Source organism: Epinephelus lanceolatus, chromosome 1, assembly GCF_041903045.1.
Source record: "Epinephelus lanceolatus isolate andai-2023 chromosome 1, ASM4190304v1, whole genome shotgun sequence".
Taxonomy (NCBI): Eukaryota; Metazoa; Chordata; class Actinopteri; order Perciformes; family Serranidae; genus Epinephelus; species Epinephelus lanceolatus.
In genome coordinates, this window is record NC_135734.1 from 46,374,553 (window position 1) to 46,398,781 (window position 24,229).

The 24,229-nt window shown below is 40.6% G+C and overlaps 1 protein-coding gene across 1 annotated transcript in view; it reads left to right on the forward strand.

Moving 5' to 3' along the window:
• LOC117256440 (sodium- and chloride-dependent taurine transporter-like) overlaps positions 1-22,220 on the forward strand; it is a 43,766-nt gene extending 21,546 nt beyond the window's left edge. Inside the window, exons 4-15 of the mRNA XM_033625859.2 lie at positions 2,161-2,249; positions 3,740-3,885; positions 4,431-4,563; positions 5,963-6,097; positions 7,093-7,196; positions 7,307-7,431; positions 12,048-12,160; positions 13,677-13,814; positions 16,678-16,780; positions 17,892-17,992; positions 21,371-21,541; positions 21,835-22,220. Coding sequence (XP_033481750.1) covers positions 2,161-2,249; positions 3,740-3,885; positions 4,431-4,563; positions 5,963-6,097; positions 7,093-7,196; positions 7,307-7,431; positions 12,048-12,160; positions 13,677-13,814; positions 16,678-16,780; positions 17,892-17,992; positions 21,371-21,541; positions 21,835-21,993 — 1,517 coding nt within the window. The 3' untranslated portion in view covers positions 21,994-22,220. The remainder of the gene's footprint in view (positions 1-2,160; positions 2,250-3,739; positions 3,886-4,430; positions 4,564-5,962; positions 6,098-7,092; positions 7,197-7,306; positions 7,432-12,047; positions 12,161-13,676; positions 13,815-16,677; positions 16,781-17,891; positions 17,993-21,370; positions 21,542-21,834) is intronic.
• The last annotated feature ends 2,009 nt before the right edge of the window (positions 22,221-24,229 follow it).

Below are 24,229 nucleotides of genomic sequence, written 5' to 3' on the forward strand. Positions count from 1 at the left end.
TAGCTGAGTGATTAAAAGGACATGATGCGATGGTGAAATAGTTCACACTTTGACACACACACCAAGACACACTCTGAAATTAATGCAGACAGTTTACAAAGACCGAAGCACATACACCCTCTCTCTCACACACACACACACACACACACACACACACACACACACACACACACACACACACAGATGGCCAATGACGTTAAAGGACATTAATTTGGATGAGTGGCCTCGGTCGGCGGTGTGTGCTGACTGATAGTACACACACACACACGCACACGCACATACAGATCAGCCTTGATCCAATGTTTACCGTCCGCTCTGTCTCAAGGCCTCTATCGACGCAATCAAAGTCAGCTCATCGGTCTCTTACCAGTCAAACAAGATTGAAGCTTCACTGAAGGTTAATTTAACTAAAACATGATTGCAGTAGACCTTGAGGAGGCTAAATTTACTCTGCGTATTTATGAACACAAGCTGCTGTGAAAAACATACCAGCCTGGATCCTCCTGACATTTGAGTTTCTCTTCTTCTTTTCATTTTCTTCAGCCTCTTTTTATAGCTGCACCGTTGCATCAGATTTACATCATTTAATACACGTATTCATGTAATTTAGCCTCGGGCATTTTATATAATATAGTTCTGTGGGTTTGAACAAACGCAGCTCTGACGGTGCTGAATAAGAGAAGGACCAAAAGGCGAAGAGAAAAAAAATAAAGTCTAGTCTTGTTTGTTTCTTGAGGGAGATGTAGAAATGACTGTGTGGTGAAGATACAAAATCAACACACATCGTTATCCACCAAACATCTGTGTCGGTTCTCATTTCATGAAACCTGACACTTGTTTCATCATGAACTCACCGCTGCAACATCCTGTTTTTTGGCCAGTCAAAATGAAGCTCTAAACCCCCCCTTGCTGCACAAAATGCACGACACTACAGTGACTAATATGGTGTCAACTGTGGGTCTTTGAAGGGAACTGATAATGTCATTCATCATTCATTCACATGGGAACAAAGACAGTCTTGTGTTGGGCCCTAATCGAGCCCCAGATGATGTTTTTTAATATAAAAATTTTACATATTATTTTGGAGGTTTTACTTTAGGCTGTCATTTACATTAGGCTGTTATTTAGTCTTTATAATTTTATTTATTTGTTTTTAAACAAAAGTTGCACATATTTTGAAGGGTTTTTTTAGGCCATTTTATTTTATTTGAAAAACAATTAAATATAAAAATTTTAAGTAGTTTAAACATTTTAGTCAAGGCCTTTATTGACTTTTATAAAAATGTTTTAGTTAGTATAAAAATTATTCATATTTTATTTTTTTTTTAGTTAAGGCCATTGTTTACTCTTAAAAATATTTTTTTTTTAAAAAATAAACATATTTCCCACATTTTTGAATTTTTTCTGTTTGTTTTTATTTTTTTTAGTGAAGGGTATTATTTATTTTTATTGAAATGTTTTAACATAAAGACTATATTTATTTTATACAAGTTTTTTATTCTAAATAAAAAAAACATGTACATATGTTTTTCTTTTAGATAAGGCCATTTCTTACTTTTATATAAAAAAAATCTTTTAATAAAAATTATGCTTTTGTGTTATATTTTTTGTCTTTAAAGCATTAAAGCGTTTGCTTTTATATAATTTTTGTTATTATATAAATTGTTCAAGTTTTTATTTCAAATGAAACAAAAATTACATATTTTTTTTCTTTTAGCTAAGGCCATTTCATCCTTTTTATAAAAATGTTTTTTAAAATAAAAATTATTCATCTTTAAAAAAATGTTTTAGTTAAGACCATTATTTACTTTAATATATTTTTTATTATATACGTTTTTCATGTATTAAAGTTTTTTAGTAATGCCATTCTTTACTTTTATAAAAAAAAAAATAAGATATAGATATTTCATTTTTTTAAATATAAGGTTCTTCTTAACGTTATTTAAAAAAAAAATACATGTTAATATAAAATTGATCATATTTCCGTTAAGGCCATTATTTACTTTTTAAAAAATGTATCTGTTTCTTTCTCTGCTGCTGCTAGAAAATTACCTGCCACCTTAAAGTCAGTTCACATTGTGACCTTAAGTGCTCTTGGCCGCTTCACTGGACTGTTGACGTCTTCCTGTATCCTCACCGTGACCTCTCTCCTGTCTGCAGGTATTGGTTACGCCTCCATTGTGATTGTGTCCCTGCTGAATATCTACTACATCGTCATCCTGGCCTGGGGTCTCTATTACCTGTTCCAGGTAGGTTTGGGGAAGAAGAACTCTGATGGATGATTATAAATGACTTACACTGTAGAGATACTCCAGGACTTTTATCAGGGCAGCGTGACTTCTGATTTTTTACCATCTATGAGTATTAGGATCAGCAAAATGAAAAGTTTATAAGAAATATAGATGAGAATTTCCTGCCAAAGTTAAAAACTAGAAAGATAAAGTAGCGCTGGCATCGCTTAGACAACCAGATCATTCCTGCTTTTTTAAGGGATGTATTGCTCTTTGCAAGCTCTCCTCTGTTTGATAAAACAAATCAAATCCAAAAACATCAGTTTCACATTTACTTTGAGCACAAATATACTTACCCAGTGTTTCAAAGAGTGTATCAGGTCAAAGATGGCTGATCCAGTGTCTCAAATGCCCAGCGCGCAGCAGAACAAAGATCAGTGGTGTCATCATCTCTCTTTCATGAAAAATTGAGTGTTTGTGTGTGTCAACGTGATATATGTGTAGGTGTGCATACAAGATTCAAATCAGTAAGTTCACAGCTTATCGTACCTCGCTCAAAAAAGTGTATGAGTGTGTCAGGTTAAAAAAAATCTCTGTTGTTCTTCACTCTGCCTACAGAGAGGAGAATAGCAGTCGGTGTTGTTATAAGTCATGATGCTGCATTTGTGAGAGAAGAGAAGTGTAAAGAACAGAGCAAATCAGGCGTCATCAAAATGTGATAGATAGCTTGAAGATGTAAAGTAAAAATAAAAGAGGAGAAAAAATGGAGGTTTGAGTTTTCAACAAGCTTTTAATGTGTTACAAGTTAAAGGGACAGTTCACCCCCGAGAAGGCAGGAATCCCTACGGCCGATATCTCCAACACTCTGCAACTCACACCAAAACAGTCTAGACTGATAAACAGCTCTACAAGTAAGAGGAAAAATATGTATTTTTGATTTTGGGGTGAACTGTCCCTTTAACTAAACTAGACTAAACCCATGTTATTTTTAAACTTCAGTACAGTATGATTTTTTTTTCTTGCAAAATCAATGCAAAGAACAGAGTTCATGTTAATGTCTCAGGCTAAGAACAGGTCTGTCATCTGTTGTACAGCCTCATTGATGTCTTTGAATCTGGTTTAAGGGCGACACATTAACCTAAGAAGCCCTTTGATGGCGGCCCTTAACCCAAAGCAGGCGCCTTTTGAGCCGTTACAGACTACGATGAGGGTGGCTGATATTTATGGTACAAAATTTTGGAAGGTGTCAGACTCATCTGCTGATCCTGGTACTGAAAGAAGTAGTATTATTTTCTGTGTCAGGACACCTCAGAGTGTATTATTAGGCAGTGACCATCTACCATATACATGAAAAGAGAATCTGTCCTCGCCCGTTCACCCAGTAAATAAATAAATGCTTAAATCAGTGATTTTAAGCAGCTTATGTTGAGTGGAACTACGAGGACACCAATTAGGAAGGAGTATGTCCCAAGTTGTCCTCTAATGCAGCTCCTGATTTTTAATTCCAGTGTTTTCAGCCGGAGCTGCCCTGGGCCAAGTGCAATCAGCCCTGGAACACCCATCGCTGCATCGAGGACACCTACCGCAAGAACAAATCCCTCTGGCTGGCCGCCAACGCCTCCAACTTCACCTCCCCCGTCACCGAGTTTTGGGAGTGAGTTACATAAGAGCACACGTACATGCTCGCTTGCATAAGTGCACAAAATTTTCTCGTCCTGTCATTTAAAAAGTTAAATAAATGTCTGACATTTAATACGAAAAAGAACTTTAATACAGGGACATACACAGAAACATTTGGACAGTACTAAAGACGACAGGGTATTTAGGTTTTATATTCTCAAACATTTATCAGGCAGTGTGTTTGGCACCACACAATCAAATTAGAAATGATAAAATCATCTCTTGTGGACATTACAGTTATTTTGCTGTAAAGTTATTGGTTTGTTTTCTTAGTAACTCATATTAAACATACACTAAAGTTTCCCTGTAGTATTCCCTTTGTTAATATCAGTTCTTTGAATTCCCTCATATGACCGGACCTAAATAAATAGATTGCAGTAGCTCTCAAATTAAAATTGTAACTAGGCTTAAAACTTAAGCTGATTGTTATAAGCTTTTTGCCGTCATGTCATGAAGTGCTGTGACTGTGTTGCACAGATGGACCCACAAGCTGATGGAGCTTTCCTTTTTATGTTGCAGACATAATGTGTTGGGTATCAGCAATGGTATCGACGACATCGGTCCTATTAAATGGGACCTGGCTCTGTGTTTACTGCTCGTCTGGGTCATCTGCTTCTTCTGCATCTGGAAGGGAGTCAAGTCCACCGGCAAGGTAAATACATGTTTCTGTACTGTCCTGTATTTATTGTTTTTTTTAGCTGGATGTGTTTTGCTCTGTTAATCCAGACGAACAAAGTTTTCTTCCTCTTGAACTTGTTGAACTCAAAATCAAGAACTGACTTGTCCACTTGTATCATTGCTGTATCATAATGACTGCCGGAAACCATGACAGGATGATGCTCATATGACTTTGTCACTGCATTCTGAGGAAGACAACAATAGGGGCTATGTTCCAACTCAGTGCAAAAAAATGCAAGTTTTTCCGAAGGCATGGGCGGGCTGAGGGAGCAGGAAATGCCTGTGCATTTTTTCAGTCTAAATAAACAAATATGGAAGTCTCTTTCCCGAGCCCATACATCAAAATTATTTAAAGACAAGACAAAAAAAATCTGGGATCACTGGGGTAATTGGCGGCATGGCTGAGCAGCATTCCTGGGGGCCAGGTTGCACTTTGCTGTCGTGGTTTCTCCCAGAGATGCTGTGCTGTACAGCAGCAGTTCCTCAAACAAATATATCACCTGAGACATAAGCAAGTTAAACAGTAAACAGCAGGAGAATAACACACTTGTGGGTGCTCTCATCTCGACAAACTATAATGGCATTCTGTTTTTAAAATCCCAAACGTGCGCTGCCATTTCTTGTCACTTATTGCCTGATGTTCACACTAATGCTAATGTATCTGTAACTGGATGTTGACATGTATCTACATTTGGAAGAAATAGGCTGATAATTTGAGGATTACAGTCCTGTACTACAGTACACATATTTCTCTGTTTAATGAACAGAACAAGAAAAAAATCCATGGAGGGGAATTCTGCAGCGGCTTCTTTTTTGTACTGTATTGGTATATGGATGTAAACTTGGATGAATACATAAAGGGAACATGTCAGACTATGTTCTATTGCTGTTAGAGCAACAGCAACAACAACAACAACAACAACCCGCCTGAGACCAGACGCAGCTCAATCAATCCAAGACTGCTCTTTTTATAGCCTCAACACTATTTATTGATTGGTCTGGCCTGATTTATGCTCTCTGGTTGCTCCAAGTTGTAACTCTGGTAATAAAGTCACTCCTACAAGGCCAAGTGTGGTCGCTGCTTTCCAAATAGCAGATAGTGATACACTGCTATTGATTTAGAGGACAGCCTGTGGTCTGTTGTTGTCCTAATCCAAAAAATAACTTCCAGAGTTCACAAATTCATCAAATGTAATTCCCTGTTATGAAAGCTAGTAGACCAAATGACAAATTAGCATCCATGTCATGGCCAAGGCAAATCATTTTTTATACTCAAAGCTTCAGAAACAAACTAACCGTAGTTTTCCCCTGTAGAAAAATACAAACTGGAGTTTTTCCATAATGTTGCTTCTCTGTGTTTTGATCTCCCTCAGGTGGTCTACATCACAGCCACGTTCCCGTTTGTCATGCTCATCGTGCTGTTGATTCGTGGTGTGACGCTGCCAGGTGCTTCTGCTGGCATCAAGTTCTACCTGTACCCTGACCTCGCTCGTCTGAAGGACCCAGAGGTAGGTGCCCCTGTGCTGCCTGAGAGAAAACCCTGTGTGAGCCACTCTTTGTTGAACAAGTCCAACATCTGCACATAGATGGCCCTGTTTAAACAATCTATAGCTCATGGTCTAAAATGCCTGATGAAAGTGCATTTAGGGTGTGTCCAACTACACTTTGGTTAATTCAACGGTGAATAATCTAGGTGCAAACTAAGGCGCAAGAAGCAAAGGGGTGGTATTTTGTCCCTCAATTAATCATAGGTGTTTTTGCCTCTCCGAATCCCTTTAAAAGCCAGGTGAACCTGCACCTGTAGTCCTAAACTTGACAGAGGAAACAGAACTAAACTTTAGCTTCTGAAATTACTGAGTAGTGCTGCTCCTTGTGCGTAAATCCACACAGTCTCTCTTAATGGTGAATCAGATAGCAGCTCTGCTCTGATCTCTGCTATGTTCACATTTTAGAGAATGTCAGTAATATCTTCCTCATTAATGATGTATTATTTCACTCACCTGCAACCCATCCGTGCGTCCTTGTGTGAGTGTACGGGCATTGTTAACGTGTCTAAGTGACGCATCTTACTGTCTGAATAATGCGTCCTTTAAGTTAGCGGGAAAATACTCAATGGTCAATGGCGCAGTCGCTTTATGCTGCATCAAGATAGCAATATGTCAACAATGTGTCTGAACAGACCTCATTATAAGACCTACACGGCCAAGCTTCATAGATGGGCGCAAGTAGATTTGCACCTTGCACAAAGTGGGCTCTGGTTGTGAAAACGACAACTCTCGCGGTCTAAATCTAGCATTGATGGTTGCGCTGCGCCGCTTTGCGCCAACAGAATTAGTGACTTTCTACAGACCATGACTTCCCAAGTCCATATTAGTGTTACCCATGACCTCACCCCCCCCCCCCCCCCCCCCCAAGCTTCTCTATGCAGTACTCATGCCACTGTGCTTCCCCTCATTAGCAGGCCTCAGCCTTTCTGTCCCCACTTTCTCCCCCTACCTGACAGGTATGGATTGACGCCGGCACCCAGATCTTCTTCTCCTATGCCATCTGTTTGGGCGCCATGACGTCCTTGGGGAGCTACAACAAGTACAAATACAACTGCTACAGGTGAGGCATTAGTTTTCAGTGGGGGGGGGTTAGCGGTAGGGGCAGAGGGGAGTGAAGGGATCCTTGTGTGTTCATTAACAAATCCTCCTCATGACATATGTGTGACATAGGGACTGTTTGCTGCTGGGAGCCCTCAACAGTGGTACCAGTTTTGTGTCTGGCTTCGCAATATTTTCCGTCCTGGGCTTCATGGCACAAGAGCAAGGGGTGGACATTGCTGATGTGGCAGAGTCAGGTACGAGGGTTCTGTAAAGGCGGCAGTGATGGTGGGCGCTGCTTCCTGGTTAACAAATTAAAATAACAGTAATTACAAAGAAAAACAGCAACGAATCCCAAAAGAGAATTCGCCAACATGTTTATTTCGAATTGAATGGCAACTTGGTATTAAATGGATTCCTTGATTAATTACAAATGACGGCATCGGAATATGGAAGTTTCCGCAATCAAACACTACTTGACAAAAGCAGAATGTGAGAAAATATGATCATATTTGATCGGCTTGGTAGCGCATCAGTCGAGTAGAGCAAGTTGGATGGATTAGGACAAAGACAGAGATGTTGGAAATTCAGTTTGTGAAGAGAGAGACTTAGAGACATTGAGGGACATAATTTAGACATAGAACTAGCTGTGCGATGATATGCAGTGCATCTTGTGCCAGTTTGCTAGCTTAAACATACTGAGTTTTGGTCCTGACGGGATCCTTTATTGTCTACATGAGACAAATGGACGTCACCATTGCTGTGGTTCCTATTATTTATCCTGTGTTTAGCCAGAAAGGTTTCTTCTTCCAGGGAGTCCTTGAGTGACACATTGGCATTTTTAGTTGTTTCTACAAGTCTTTTTTTCTCTAGAACTGGCAACTTCATCTTTTTTTAATTTATTTTAAGGCCCACAGCCATGAAATTACTAACTAACTAAATAATTAAAGTCCATGGTAAACATTGATTGCTGAACATATCAGGCAAATTAAGAAAAGACTGTATCGCAGTTTTAAAATTGGGGATGCACCGATGAAATTCACCAGGAAATTCTGGGTCTGGTACCCAGAATACCAATGTTATTTATTTATATTTTTTTTTTTTTTGTTTATTTCGATTCTGTTGTTTTTTTTTATTCACTCTTTGTCATGTATATATCATGACTACCTCTTCAATGTCTGTTTTAAAACATCAACAAATTTCCCCTTCAAGCAGCTGTATTTATTAAAGTTTTTCGTCAAAACCTAAAATTAACGTAAGTAATAATTTACCCTCACCAGAGTCATTTTTCCTTAATAGAGCTTGAACGCCTCGCAACGGAATTCAATAGTTGTCTAAAATCATTCACTCATTCACTCATTCACTTCTACTAGGGAGTTCTATGTAGAGGATTATATAGTGAATAGTGAATGATATTGAACACAGCCAATGCAACCTCCATTAGCTGTTATCCGGCTGCTAGCATCTATCAGCTAACGTGAACTAGCTCTCCTGCACAAATTTGCTGATCATAATGTAGCATTGGGGCATGGTCACATATGTGCGAATGCAGGAGAGTGACTATCACCTGCCGATCAGATATCCTTTTTGAATGTGGGCAGTTCCTAACGTGACGGACATGGAAAGATAGTTTGCTAGTTAATGTGAGCTAGCTTGCAAACAAATATCGTACATTTTCTATTGTCTTCCGTTCCATGCCTGTCTACCTAGCCAGGCAGCATCTCGCTCATGTGTGCATCTCGTTTGCCGATAGGTAGATGGCAGTCAACAAGACGAATATCTGCCGATACAGACGTTCGGCTGATAGATCGGTGCATCCCTATTTTGAAATGCGTTTTTACGATCACATGTTTTGGAGATGTTTTGGAAAAACTCTCAAGCGACCATAAGTCTCAACATGAACTCAAACTATACCTCTTTCAGTATAAAGTGTTACCTGATGATAAGTTACAATTACTCCATGAGGCTGCAAATACAACTCTTGTTTTTGTGAGGACACGTTAGCTCAGTTGAAGCTGGAGGTCATGGCTGGTTTTCTGACAGAATCACACAAGGATTCCATTAATGCTTGTTTTTAAATCCCAAAGCAGATACCAGTTACACTCAGAGAAAGGTGTTAACACACCGACCAACAACTGAAAGCTGTTTTTCTAGACGGGGCTTGTTTGAAAAAAGTTTGAATCTGCTCTTCTCTGGATTTTACATGCTTCTGTTTTATGTGTAAGACATTAGGCATCTTGTTTGATAGACACAAACTTGAAACCTGTCATTTTTGTTGATTCCAGAACAGTGATGTTGTTAAAGTCAAACACTTTTGTAGAACCAAGGTTTCATCTTTTGCCCCAAGATCATCCACTTTGACAAAAGCAAAATGTAGCTTAGTGTAGTCAATGCTGCCAGCCCAGTCGATACAAATATTGGACAATTCTGTTGCCTCCGATTTACATCCAGTGCCAAACTAAATTTTGCAGAATTATCCAATATCAGTGTTGTGTTTGGCGAGTGGGTTGATGCTCCGCTGGTTGCTAAGAATTGAAGTGTGTATCTGAGAAATTAGAAAGATTAACATTGAACTTAACTGCTAATGAAGAAGTTTTTCCAGCCTGGAAAATTGTGTCCATGTGCTGTGAGCCTAAGAGTAGATGAGTTTATTAGTTTATCTGTAAGGGACAAGTACAGAGAAACATTGACAGTAGCAGTGTTCAATGTCCTGTACACATGTTTACAGCTAAAGTTTGGGAACATCACAAGTAAGTCTGCCTTAACTGCAGCTGCTTGATTCTGATGTACAGATGAATGATTGTTATCAGCATGAGCAGATATGCTGACTGAATACACAGAGAATACAGTGTTGTTTTCACAGAGCAAAATAAGCACACATGCTACAGCATGTTGACCTGAGAACTTCAGTCAAGTAATGACTTACCACAGCGTTTAATTTGGATCCTGTTTCATGGGTTACTTGATCAACGTTCTGCTAGCATTTCCCCTCTCAGAGAATGGAAGATGATACTCTTTCGAGTCAACGCGGTGTTTGGTTGGATGCCTTGTCATAATTTGCAACAAAAAACTGAACATACTTATGTATCTTGCTATCAGCAATGCAGTGCTGTTTTGCTGTTATGGCTGCTTCCTTGTTTTCTTAACTTCTGTTTTTACAGTTCCCAACGCAGCATCAACGACAAATTAAGGGGAAAAAAAGCCTTTGCTTTTTATTTGACATCCCTGTTTGCATCTGCTGCTGTTTTGCTGCAACCATTTTGCATTCCTCATAGAGCGGATCATGCTTAATTCAGTCGGGGATGCAAAATGGTGTCGACATACTTCAAAACTAAATTATTTGAGAAAACAAGATACACTTGATTTACCTTTCCGGGCAACTGAAAGACAAGCAGCTGCTAGAAAAGGTAAATCATGCATAAGTAGGTTAAATATTTCATATACTTGCTGCAATATTTACAGTCTTTCTGGTAACTTAAAGGGATAGTTCAGAGCTTTTGAAGTAGGGTTGTATGAGGTACTTAACCATAGTCAGTGTGTTACATACAGTAGATGTCAGTCGGCACACCTCAAGTTTGGAGAAGCAAGCAGGAGTACCACCATGGAAACTAAGCTATGTACTGCTGTGGAGGGGTCTGCAAAAAAATATTTTAGCCACCTAAAAAAAAAAGCAACATCAGCTTGAATATACACTATATTTTGAATAATTTCACCACATCAATTTGCCATCAGAGAGGGATTTCCAACAGGGAACTTCAGTCGTTCTATCGCTCTCTTCAAAGCCAGACTCCATTGAGAAAAACAGTGATTTAAGAAAGCTGAAAACAGAAGCTTCTGGTCTACCGCTGCCTGGATCAGGTTGTTTGTTTGTGTTATTGTGTGGCTTTGGTGTTTTAAAGGGTTAGTTTGTAATCATCAAAGTCAAACAATAACACAATCAAACTAATTGTTCGAGGCAGCGTTGACCAGCAGCTCCTGTGTTCACTGAGCTTAAATTACTGTTTTTCTCAATGGAGTCTGGTGCCTTTGACGAAAGCATAGATAGGGGACTAGAGCCGTTAACAGGGCTGACTGCAGCAAGATGAAGCACTGAAAATACTTTCAATATAGCATTCACTTAAACTGATGATTGTTTTTAGGTTGCTAAAATATGTTTTGCTGCTGCCCCGTCCGCAGCAGTACATTGCTTAGCTTCCGTGCTGGCATACCTGTCTGATTCTCCAAACTGGGGGTGTGCCAACCGCCATCTACTGAAGGTAATACTCTGACTTTGGATCGGCACCTTATACAACCCCACTTCAAAAGATCCAAACTGTCTCTTTGACTCCATACAACACATACACTAGTTAGCATTTATTACATACTGCACACACATGCTTTACGATTTCTCTTATTACTTATTTCCGCAGAGATGCAGTTACACAATACTCAGAATAATTTAAGTTGCATATTATTCTACATGTTGTTTATTATTGTTCTGTTGTCCTTAATATTATAAGAAAGTTGACCTTGTCATGATATGTGATTGTAAATGCTGTGAAATGATGTCATGTGTTCATTGTATACAGTAAGTGTCATAATAAATGTTCACAAAGAAGTAATCACCAGGTAAGTAAAGGTGTGTATTAGAGATACTCATTCCTTGATTACACCTAGCTATAAGTTAAATACACGACACACACACACACAGACATCTATTCACAGTATTGTAGCCCAGCTTTGATCATGCATTCATATCTGGTTTTGCATCTCCGTTGTTTGGGTTTTTCCTTCCCACAGGGAGGCAGATCAGATGAGTTTATCGTGATACTAATGTTGCCCCCCCCCCACCCCTCTCTGTCTGCTCTTACCCCCCGACCCCCCTCCTCTGCAGGTCCCGGCCTGGCGTTCATCGCCTACCCCAAGGCTGTAACCATGATGCCTTTTCCTACACTCTGGGCAATCCTCTTCTTCATTATGCTGCTGCTGCTTGGCCTCGACAGTCAGGTTAGCAGGAACATGAACTTTCACACATTTAGGTGTCAGAGCTGCAGGAACTTAGACGCTAAGGAAGTGGTTGACACTCATGAACGGCTTTTATCAAGGTGCCCATGAGCAAAACACTATCAGCTGACTGTAGGAGACAAATTTTTTTTTAAATAAACCAGTCGCATTAACATATGAAACCTTCATGCATGAGTGAATTTAGAGATGCAGGTTTCCTTAACGTGATGGGAAATCACAGTAGCACTTTGAAAATGAATCAGGAAATGGCGTATAGTAGCTAACAAGAAAAGTCTTTTAACTTTGTATCACAAAATAAATAGACAAAAAAGTATTCATTATTTTTGTCTGATTTTTGCCTAATTTGTTTTTGGTAAATTTGCAGATAAAGGTCTTAAAAAGTCTTAAATTTAACTTCCTTATACGTGTAGACATCCTGAAACCAAAGAAATAAAAGCTAGTAGTTTGTAAGTGTGAAATGGCAGATGAAGTTGGCAGTGGATCTGAATCCGTCCTTTATATTTTGTGTGTTTTCAGTTGTCCAAATGTATGTGCTATTCATGTGAATACAAAATCTCAAGAATGCCTCAAACTTGGCACAAACATCCACTTGGACACAGATGAACTGATCCGAACTTTGTAGCCAAAGGTTACCTTGACCTCTCAAAACGTGTTTTTTGCCATAACTCGAGAATTCATACGCTAATTATGACAAAATTTCACCCAAATGTCTAACAGGATAAAATGATGAATGGAGGACATTTTATTTCCAAAAGGTCAACACCACTGTGACATCATAATGTTTTCTGGCCATAAACCTCTGGGGCTGAAAAATGAGGCCAAAAACTGCATTTTCTCAAATGGCCACTAGGGGCTGGCTCCAGAAGCGAGTCAATCCTGACGACCCCTGTGTTAAAGTGCCCAACTTTACAGCAGAAATTAACATGTTTACGAACTGGTACAACAAGAAGTTTCAGTCTCAATAGGTTATTTCAACATTCGTGACAACTGCACAGGGGGTGAATTTTTATATAATTCACCTGTTTACATTTTATTAAGGCTCAAAGTCACAAATATCTAAGGACAGGGCTGCTTGAGTGACAGGCTGTCTGCGAGATGTCACTAAAGTCTATAAGTCAGACCCACCCCTCACTCATCCACAACCTATTGTTTAAATATGGTCACTTCTGGCTTCATAAAGCCAAGATGGCGATGGCCAAAATGCCCAACTGGAGGCTTCAAAACAGCAGTCCACATAACAGAAAGGAAGACATTTTGTCAGATACTGAATTGGTGACATGAATTTTGGGTGTCCATCTTGAAACTGTGCTGATTTTAGAGATCATCTGTGCCGCCAGGTTGAAGATGTGTGTGAAGCATCCATGTTTTATGATATGTAGCATCTTTGCAATAACATCCATATTCGTAGGAGACATGGATGTTAACTGCAACGTGACCAGTTAGTGGAGAGATACACTGTATAATTTTCTAACACTCCTTTGTCTCTGTCCCACTGCAGTTTGTGGAGGTGGAAGGGCAGATCACATCACTGGTGGATCTGTATCCGTCCTTCCTACGGAAGGGTTACCGCAGAGAGATCTTCATCGCTATCATCTGCTGCATCAGCTACCTGCTTGGACTCACCATGGTTACCAAGGTAACAACACCATGAAAGGAAAAACAGACACCGAAAAAGCACCAGCACCAGTGATCGTGACCAAAACATGGGAACAGTGTAGAAAATAATCAGCTCAGATGGTTTCAGTGCTCTGAACCTCAAAACAACAGTACTAGCACGTCATAGTCGAGGAAAGTGCTGCATCTGGATAAACTAGTCTCTCATTATTACAGTATCCATTCAGTATAAACATCCACAAAGCATCTATTGATAATTGCATATATATTTATATATACACAATGGCTGCTGACCTCATTTCAGGCTCGAGCCCACAGCTCAATACACCAGGAACAACAGCATTCATACAGCTATTAGTGTCGGTCCCTGGGGAGATGACAGGAGGCTATTTATACTGTCAAGTCATGAGAACTTCCCTTCCCGCTGGTATTTATAGATACAGTAGACCTGACTTAGCTTTTCCAAATCTTTTCTTTCCTGCTCCTTCTCTCCCATTTCTGTTGTCCCGTGTTTCTCATCACGTCCCGTCATTCACCTCTGCTCTTTCTCTATAAATCTTCTGTCTCATTCTCTCTTATTTTCAGAGTTGTTTTTGTCTCTCTGCACCACCCATGTTCATCCTCTGTTTTTTGGCCTTATCTCTAAGGGTGCTTTCAGACCTAGAGTTGTCTTGCTTTGCTCTGAATCGGCGACTCATGTTGTCCCAAAGTTGTATAATTGCCTAGAGTTGGTTCGTGTTCTCACAGCAGCATTTACAAGCGGACCAGATCAAATGCCTTGTGTGAGAAAGCTGCTCTTGATTGGTCAGAATTTCCATGTGGGAAAAATCCAGGAAGTAAAGCAAACGTTGAAGAAGAGTACACTTGCAAGATAAATGTGACACTTTCTAATGTCACAATGGAGGGACAACTACGCAGGTTGATTTTAGCGCTGCTCATCGTGGACTATATTGCTGTCATTGTTCATTTTAGTCAAACCATACAGTTTGAAAACGAGGCGCGGCTCCAACTAGAAAACAATGTTTTGATGCATTGGATGTGCTGAATGTGCATATTAAGGCAGTACAGGAGGAGGTGCACATTAATAATCCTCCAGGACTGTAACATGCTCATGTTTAACCCAAACAATGTGTCATGTGACTGCAGTTGCTTCACATCCAGGTCGGAACACCTTCTCACCACAAACCAACCGCACCAGAGTCGTTTGCAACTGAACCGAGACCACCTTCTCAAGAAGGTCTCAGTCCGGTTGTTGTGGTGCGCACCCGAGTGTGATTGCTGTGTTCACACCTGCCCAAATGAACCACACTGAGGGGGCAAACAAACTAGAGTCCGATTGAACCAAACCAAACAGGGCAAGTGTGAAAGCACCCTAACTCAAAAAGCCAACATTTCCTCCCTCTTGAATTATACGGACATTGTGATGTAACATCCTCCCAATACTCATCCTGTCCCAATAGACCCTTCTCTCGGTGGACATTTTGACTTGCCAAACACAAGTGAAGCTCTCAGAATGTCCCAGGGCTCTGGTATTGTACGCTGGCTCACTAAGGCTCAGCAGGACACTTTCTCACAATAGAACCAACTGCCTCGTCATTCCTTACGCATGAGCTTTTCATGACGAGTCATAGCGGAGCACGGTCAGCTGTGAGAAGGGTCTATTGAGCCTTCTCACAGGTTTAACCATGACCTTTAGTGAAAGCATGATCAGGTGAATAAGGGGAGTGTATTTCTACACCAGAATCCAGAGCCAAAAGGCCTAATGCATCAGTTATCTTCCAGTGGCGTCGTATTTGATTTGACCTGTTCATCGTCTGTAAGAGACGTCTACAAGACAGAGACTGCCAACATTGTGTCACATCTGTCACCTCTGTGATTGGGCAAGTTTGTGTTGACAAATGTTACCTTGAAATACAGCCAAACTCCATTACACCAAGACAAAGTGACTCAGAGTGACACAGTGTGATGTAGCGTCACTCCTCCAAGTTTGTTCAGAATTAGACACGTTTTCCTGGATTCATTGCACAGAGCAGGTTGTTTACATGCCAAAGTGTTTTACAGCACAACATAAATATCTTGACTCGAACTGCTTTGTTACACAAAGCGATTAGCATGACGAGCCTCTGTGTAAAATCGCTCATTTCCCCTGAGCGACAGACCTTTTTCAAGTGAAAAGAAAAGTTGTTGAAAGACTAGAACAAGTGAAAGTGCAGAAAGTGACAGTTTCAGCAAATATGACAAGTTATTTTTATAAAAGTTACCAGCTCCAGCTTTAATCTCACACTCCCCTCCTCTCCTTTCCGTCAAGACGATCATACTTTCACCTTCTATCATCACTCTTTTCTCCATCCGTCCTCTTCCTCTCGTTCCTCTCACACAATATTCAACCTTCTCACTGTCATTCTATTTTCTGCCCCGCCTGCCTCCCTCGCTCTCTCTCTCTCTCTGCTGTTCCCATGACGACATCTTTTTATGGCTGCGGTGGCCTCGTTCAAGTTTAGGATTCCCATGATTGTTAAAACAGTTTTCACACTGGACACACACACATGTGCGCACACACAGGCCTGTACGCACACACTCGGACACAGTGGCAGTGTCACGTGTGGACGGCTGCTCACGTTTAGTTGTGTTAAGTCTTTAAATATCTCCAAACTTTGTGTTTTAATGATCATTTATTAAGAATTACTTGTTTAATTTACAAGCCCTTTAGTGAGTGAAGCTCAGTACACAGAGGGAGGCAAAACTAAAGCTGTATTCACTGAAAGACACGAGAATAGACCTTGCACAGGTTTTCTATTTAAAGTGAGATGAAAGTAAGAAAATATTGTCTGATATGCACCTGGAAAAACTCTGATTTTAAAACCTGTGTGTCTGTCTGTCTGCAGGGTGGCATGTATGTTTTCCAGCTGTTTGATTACTATGCAGCTAGCGGTGTGTGCCTTCTGTGGGTGGCATTCTTTGAATGTATAGCTGTTGCCTGGGTTTATGGTGAGTACCGTCCATAGATCTATAACAAAATACTGTGACCCTGTAGGATGCATACTTAATAAATGACTGGCTGACTTCAGCACACAGGAAATTTATGCCTCTAATGTATTGTCTCGTAATGTCTCTGTACAATGAACGTGATGTTCGATTGTCTTTGCACTCTCTCAAAGAGCATCCTCTTCGGGATAGATAACTATCACAGCACAGTCCATTTTTAAAAAGCAAATCCATCTTACCAGGCCACACAACAGTTACTGGGATGCAACTGCAAATACGCAAAGGTTTTTGTACATTTAGAATCATATACTTTTACCTGCAAAAGCAACACAGTCGCCAGAGAAATTGTTGGCATTGTCTGTGCATTGTGTGGTTAGGTTTAGGCATAAAAAATACTTGATTATAGTTCGGAAAAGAACATGTTTTGGCTTAATATACCCAGTTATGGTGGCACAATCTCTGCTGGAAACATTGATTTAAAAGTCGCTGCAAACGCTGCAGTGACTCACTAAACAACAACTGGTTTTGTTTTTGTTGGTGTGAAACAGCGGTCCGAAGCTTGGCAAGCGCCCTCCACCTCCCAGTAACAAAGTCAGCTTGTATACTACATCTCTTAGAAATGTTTAAATAGTTTGTAGAAACTTACAATGCCAACATTTTCTTTGACAAACTAGGCTGTGCAATTTTTTTGTTGTCTTTTGTTGACGCAGTTAAAGCCTGGGATCACTTTTGGAACCTTAAAGCAAAAGTACCTCTAAGACTTGACAAATCAGGTCATAGCTGAAAATCATCCATGCACGAAGCAGCCAAGATTGGAATATGATGAATGGTTACTCTCTGTGCCTTTGGTTGGTTGACTTTCCAAATTGCTCTTTATTTTCTGTCCATTTCTATATCTCTGGGTTTTTTTCTCCAGTTTTTTAAGGTTTTATCTCCCTCTTCGTTGTGTCATTTTTATGTAAAGCAACTTGAATTGCGTCTGTGTTCAAAATGTGTTGCACAAATAATCTTAGTTTGCTTATTAGTTGTTGTGAAATAAGAAGTCCTGGTGCATTCTGTTCCTGAGTAAGAGGTGACTTGCATAAAATAATATTTTTTATTTATTGTCTCACAGGTGTTGATAATTTCTACGATGCACTTGAGGACATGCTTGGCTACAGACCAAATCCCTGGATGAAATGGAGCTGGACTATTATCACTCCTGTACTGTGCATGGTAAGAACCTGCGGTAAACCATCATCGTCATTAGTGAGGTTCAGATTACAGATGATGAGCCGAGACAAGAGTTTGACTTCATCTTCCTCTTTTTAAGACAGCAATTTTTCCACTTCCTGAAATTTGTACTGGGCTGCATACAGCCCCTACAACATGCACTAAAATGTTTTTCTAGACAGAAATGATGGGTACGCTGAACAGCCTGTAGTGTTACACAGCCACACTGCCTTTCAGTACGCCTGGGTTCAGTACAGTTCAATTTAAAGGGGCTTTATTAGCAAGGAAAACACACGTTTACTTTGCCAAAGCAAGTGTGAAATCCACCAAACAAGAGAAGACATACCACAAAGCCTGCCCATTGTGTCACTGTGATGCTCATGTCTCTTAAAAAGACACACACATATATATATATATATATATACAGTACAGGCCAAAAGTTTGGACACACCTTCTCATTCAATGCGTTTTCTTTATTTTCATGACTATTTACATTGTAGATTCTCACTGAAGGCATCAAAACTATGAATGAACACATGTGGAGTTATGTACTTAACAAAAAAAGGTGAAATAACTGAAAACATGTTTTATATTCTAGTTTCTTCAAAATAGCCACCCTTTGCTCTGATTACTGCTTTGCACACTCTTGGCATTCTCTCCATGAGCTTCAAGAGGTAGTCACCTGAAATGGTTTTCCAACAGTCTTGAAGGAGTTCCCAGAGGTGTTTAGCACTTGTTGGCCCCTTTGCCTTCACTCTGCGGTCCAGCTCACCCCAAACCATCTCGATTGGGTTCAGGTCCGGTGACTGTGGAGGCCAGGTCATCTGCCGCAGCACTCCATCACTCTCCTTCTTGGTCAAATAGCCCTTACACAGCCTGGAGGTGTGTTTGGGGTCATTGTCCTGTTGAAAAATAAATGATCGTCCAACTAAACGCAAACCGGATGGGATGGCATGTCACTGCAGGATGCTGTGGTAGCCATGCTGGTTCAGTGTGCCTTCAATTTTGAATAAATCCCCAACAGTGTCACCAGCAAAACACCCCCACACCATCACACCTCCTCCTCCATGCTTCACAGTGGGAACCAGGCATGTGGAATCCATCCGTTCACCTTTTCTGCGTCTCACAAAGACACGGCGGTTGGAACCAAAGATCTCAAATTTGGACTCATCAGACCAAAGCACAGATTTCCACTGGTCTAATGCCCATTCCTTGTGTTTCTTGGCCCAAACAAATCTCTTCTGCTTGTTGCCTCTCCTTAGCAGTGGTTTCCTAGCAGCTATTTGACCATGAAGGCCTGATTCGCGCAGTCTCCTCTTAACAGTTGTTCTAGAGATGGGTCTGCTGCTAGAACTCTGTGTGGCATTCATCTGGTCTCTGATCTGAGCTGCTGTTAACTTGCCATTTCTGAGGCTGGTGACTCGGATGAACTTATCCTCAGAAGCAGAGGTGACTCTTGGTCTTCCTTTCCTGGGTCGGTCCTCATGTGTGCCAGTTTGGTTGTAGCGCTTGATGGTTTTTGCGACTCCACTTGGGGACACATTTAAAGTTTTTGCAATTTTCCGGACTGACTGACCTTCATTTCTTAAAGTAATGATGGCCACTGGTTTTTCTTTAGTTAGCTGATTGGTTCTTGCCATAATATGAATTTTAACAGTTGTCCAATAGGGCTGTCGGCTGTGTATTAACCTGACTTCTGCACAACACAACTGATGGTCCCAACCCCATTGATAAAGCAAGAAATTCCACTAATTAACCCTGATAAGGCACACCTGTGAAGTGGAAACCATTTCAGGTGACTACCTCTTGAAGCTCATGGAGAGAATGCCAAGAGTGTGCAAAGCAGTAATCAGAGCAAAGGGTGGCTATTTTGAAGAAACTAGAATATAAAACATGTTTTCAGTTATTTCACCTTTTTTTGTTAAGTACATAACTCCACATGTGTTCATTCATAGTTTTGATGCCTTCAGTGAGAATCTACAATGTAAATAGTCATGAAAATAAAGAAAACGCATTGAATGAGAAGGTGTGTCCAAACTTTTGGCCTGTACTGTGTATATATATATATATATATATATATATATATATACCCTGTGAGGCAAACTGTGATTTGTGGTATTGGGCTTTATAAATAAAACTGATTGATTGAAATTGATTTCAAATTGGTCCGTTAAGTTGGAATTCAATAAACAGAAATGTTTTTGTCTTCACAGAAGGTGAAAACTAAAATTAATGATGATCAATTACACCCGTTGTCTTCACCATGTAAGATTGTGTATCAGACTATAGATTGTGTAAAATAATGGATGTACCCACTCTGACGTGGCGCGATGTTTGTGGACCCCTGTTTTTAAGCCTCAAGTTTAGCATTTTGGTCATCGCCATCTTGGATTTTTTAACCAGAAGTGACCATATTTGGACAAGACAGGTTAGCTAACGCTAATACTAGCTGCTAGCTTGGTTAGCATGGTGCATTTACAGCTATGGTTAACTGTGATAATGTTAATGCTAATTTTTGCTAGTCAGTCCAACCAAACACTGAACAAGATTTTTTAGGTGACTAAAACGTGACAATTAACTTTCATAAATTGAAAACGCACTGAAATAGTGACAACTACAGCTAGGCCTATACTCTGGGGTTATGCCATGGTTACTTTACCTAACCAACGTTGTTGTCTTGGCAGCAACTTATCAACATACGTCACCCGCGTGCCACTCAAAGCAGCCATTGTACATAACTCTAAGCCTTAATAACATTAAACGGATCAGTCATATAGATGTTCAACTCTGTACAGATGTCAAATTAGCCACAGACCGAAACTGTTCTTGGCACCAAGCTATAAACATGTTTATTTTTTTCTGTAAAGTTGGGCATTTTAACCAAACAGCAACCTCATGCAGTTCCTCTAATGGCCACTTGAGGCTACTTGAGTCAATCCCCATAGACCCCCATGTTAAAGTTTCCAACTTTACAGCAGGAAATATAAATATAAAATGGTTTTGGTCTCTATAGCTAATTTCAGTGTTACGGGAGGATGAAGTTTTATATAACTCACCTATCTACATTTTAATTAGGCTTTACTAGGCGCCACCACTATGTCTCTACGTCTGTTATTTTATACAGTCAATGATTTCAACATGAGAGGGTCTGCGGGGATTTACTTGCTTTTGGAGCCAGCCTCAAGTGGCCATTCGAGGAACTGCAGTTTTTCGCACTTTTGCGTTGGCTCCACTTTTCAGCCGCGTGGTTTATACACACCAAACAAAGCTTTTGTAAAGTATAATTGGCGTGCATTGAATTTAGGTTGAATCTGAATGACCAGATAAAAAAACGTAAAACTGTCCCTTTAATGGCTGACTGTCCCTTTTCGTCCTCTCCAGGGCTGCTTTATCTTCTCCTTGGTCAAATACAAGCCATTGACGTACAACAAGGTCTACGAGTATCCTGATTGGGCCGTCGGAATAGGTTGGACTCTGGCCTTGACCTCCATGATCTGCATCCCCATGGTGGTTGTCATCAAGATCATCCGATCTGATGGGCCGCTCATCGAGGTGGGTGGAGGAGCCATCTGGAGGCTACGCAGCTGTCAAATTGTTTAGTTTGTGTTTACGTTAACTGACAGGCTAAAAATTATTGATTCACCTCTTCAAATGCAGATTTTGTCGGTTTTAGTAAATTTTTATCTAATTTTTTTATCCCATCTCCCCTCTTCATTGTTGCTCGCACCATTTCTCTCTTCCACTTAACTTCTTTCCATCATTTCTTCTGTGGTATTCCACCTCTCCTTTAACCTGCCCTTCTCTCACACTTCTTCATCCCATCCTTCCTTCCTTCCTTCCTGCAGAGGATTAAAGCGGTGGCAGCCCCGGTTCGTGGCGGGGCCAGCTCCCGTCCCGCAGACCACCGTGGCCTCAAGGAGCTCACCTACCCTCTGGACCCCAATGGGAACAAGGGCCTGCTGATGAAGGCCCCCACCCACACCATCGTAGAGACCATGATGTAAAGGACTGAGGGGGAGGCTCTCCATGAGATCGCTCTCCTCTCCTCTCCTCTCCTCTCCTGTCCTCTAAGATGCTTCTAAAGCTAGCTAGTTTTCTGTCTATCTGTCTATCTGTCTGTCTGGTGGACTGATAAGGGTTTTAAGGAAAAAAAAAAAAAAATGAGTTCCCGTTTCAAATCTTGTTGGAATACTTTGGAAGTAGTTTGCTCTTGGTGGGTTTTCGTAAGAGGGTAGCAATCACATTTCAAATCTATTTCTGAATTACTCACAATTACTGGTGCTGGTCCTTTTTATTCCTATTTGTAATATCCATGTGACTACATGTCCCACTGTTGTCTTGTTTAAAGGCAGAGTGGCAGATTAGCGCCGGCGTCCCGTCACACGCTGGTGGATTTATGTTTGTTCCAGCTTTTGCAGAAAACCAGCCATTGTTCTAAAAAAAGGAAGAAAGTGGTTTTTGAGTCTTGGAATCAAACAGCGTTTTGTAGCCACAATGTGAAAAAAACGTTTCCTGCATTGATCACAGATCACCAAAAGCAGTTTTTAAGCTGTTCTTTGAATATTTAACAGCTCTTTTTTTCTGTGATTCAGTGGACAGGGTGACCTAATCGCAAGACATGTGCCATAGGGTTCGACTTTCGCTTATTCTGTTCAGCTGTGTTCAGAAGAGGCCCAGTTGAGATGAGGCAGAATATCGAGGCACTAGAGGTACATTATTAATTGAAAAAACACGTGTACCCATGTCGGAAACATTGTGATGTAATTTCAGCTGCACAAGGTGAGCTTTATTGAGAGAAATATGACCTAAACCAAAATCTTAAAATGTGACTGTCAAAAGCCCCGTTTCCACCAAACACTTTCGGTATGGTACCTTTGGAACCAGAAGTAACCCTTCAGACAGGGTACCTAGACTCTAGCGTTTCCACCACAATAAGGAACTCTTATGTCGGCGGGCTCACTGCTCCGTCCAGCACTCACTGTATTTTCTTCCTTTATCAGCCTGCACCTCGCTTATCGTCCACAGAACGAGGCTGCACACTGACATTTTCTTAACAAGAGTCTCTCTCCATGGGATATTTAAAAAAGCGGGGTTGTGTATTTAGTCCTTCTCAGGCAAGCTCAGGGGTTTAGTGTTGCTGTAGCCCACAGGAATGACGCTCTTCCACTTTTTTTTTTCTCCGAGTGAGGATTGGGATATAAGCTGTTCCAGTCGAAATCAGTATATATTTAAATACTTGGAGTTCCACATTACTAAAAGTGTATGTCATGTAGTCATTGAAATTTAAGGTGTGCTGATGGATTGAGTGACATTAGAAGTTAACGTTCCACCTTAAAAGTTGCCGGCAGTCGGCCCAGTAAATGAAATTATTTTTCTGACCGTCCTCTACTGACCAATCAGACTGCAGTGTTCACAGCTCCACCTTTTAGTACCAGATCTGTGTGCTAGGTACCCCAACAGAGGGGGGACCAAAAATGGAGACGGTACAGAACGGTTCCGCTGGTACCATCCACAACTTTTTGCATTGGAAATGGAAAAAGAGCGCACAGAACTGAACTGTAACCGACTGCTCGGTGGAAACGGGGATAAAGGGAAAATCTCCCAGTTCCCACACATGTTGCATTCATATTCTCGCTTGGAGCTAATCAGCAGCCTGGTGCAGCTAACAAGAAAAAGAAATGTAGAATTGACACAGCCATGACAGCCGGTGGCCCTTTATCAAACCAGGATCCCGGTTCTGAAATGCACCTTAGCACAAATATCCCCATCCTCCATAGCCATAAACTATGGGTCAGAGAGAAAACTAGCACTGAGACGGTGTCGGGGAAACCCGCGCCTGCACAAAGACACAGGTATCTGAAAGGATTTGAAGTGTGGAGGTTGAACCCTTGAGTGTGTTGTCTGTGGCGTACTGTACAGTAGTAGCTAATCAGTCTATCTATATCTATCTCTCTATCTATCTTTCTCTGTCCTAGACCAGTTTACAGTACATTAGTGACTGCACTAGGCACTCTTGGCTTACAATTTTGGATTGGATTTATTTTATTTTCCACAGAGGAAGTTACATTATTATTAGTTTTTCCTCTGTCAATGTTTAGATTTTTTTTATTAAGACTATAATGTTATTGATATTCACTATTGATGATAATTGCTGTAGTTTTACATAGAAGAAGGAACACTTTGTTCATCGGGTGAAAATACTAAGCTATTATACAAATCATACATTTACAGTGGCAGCCA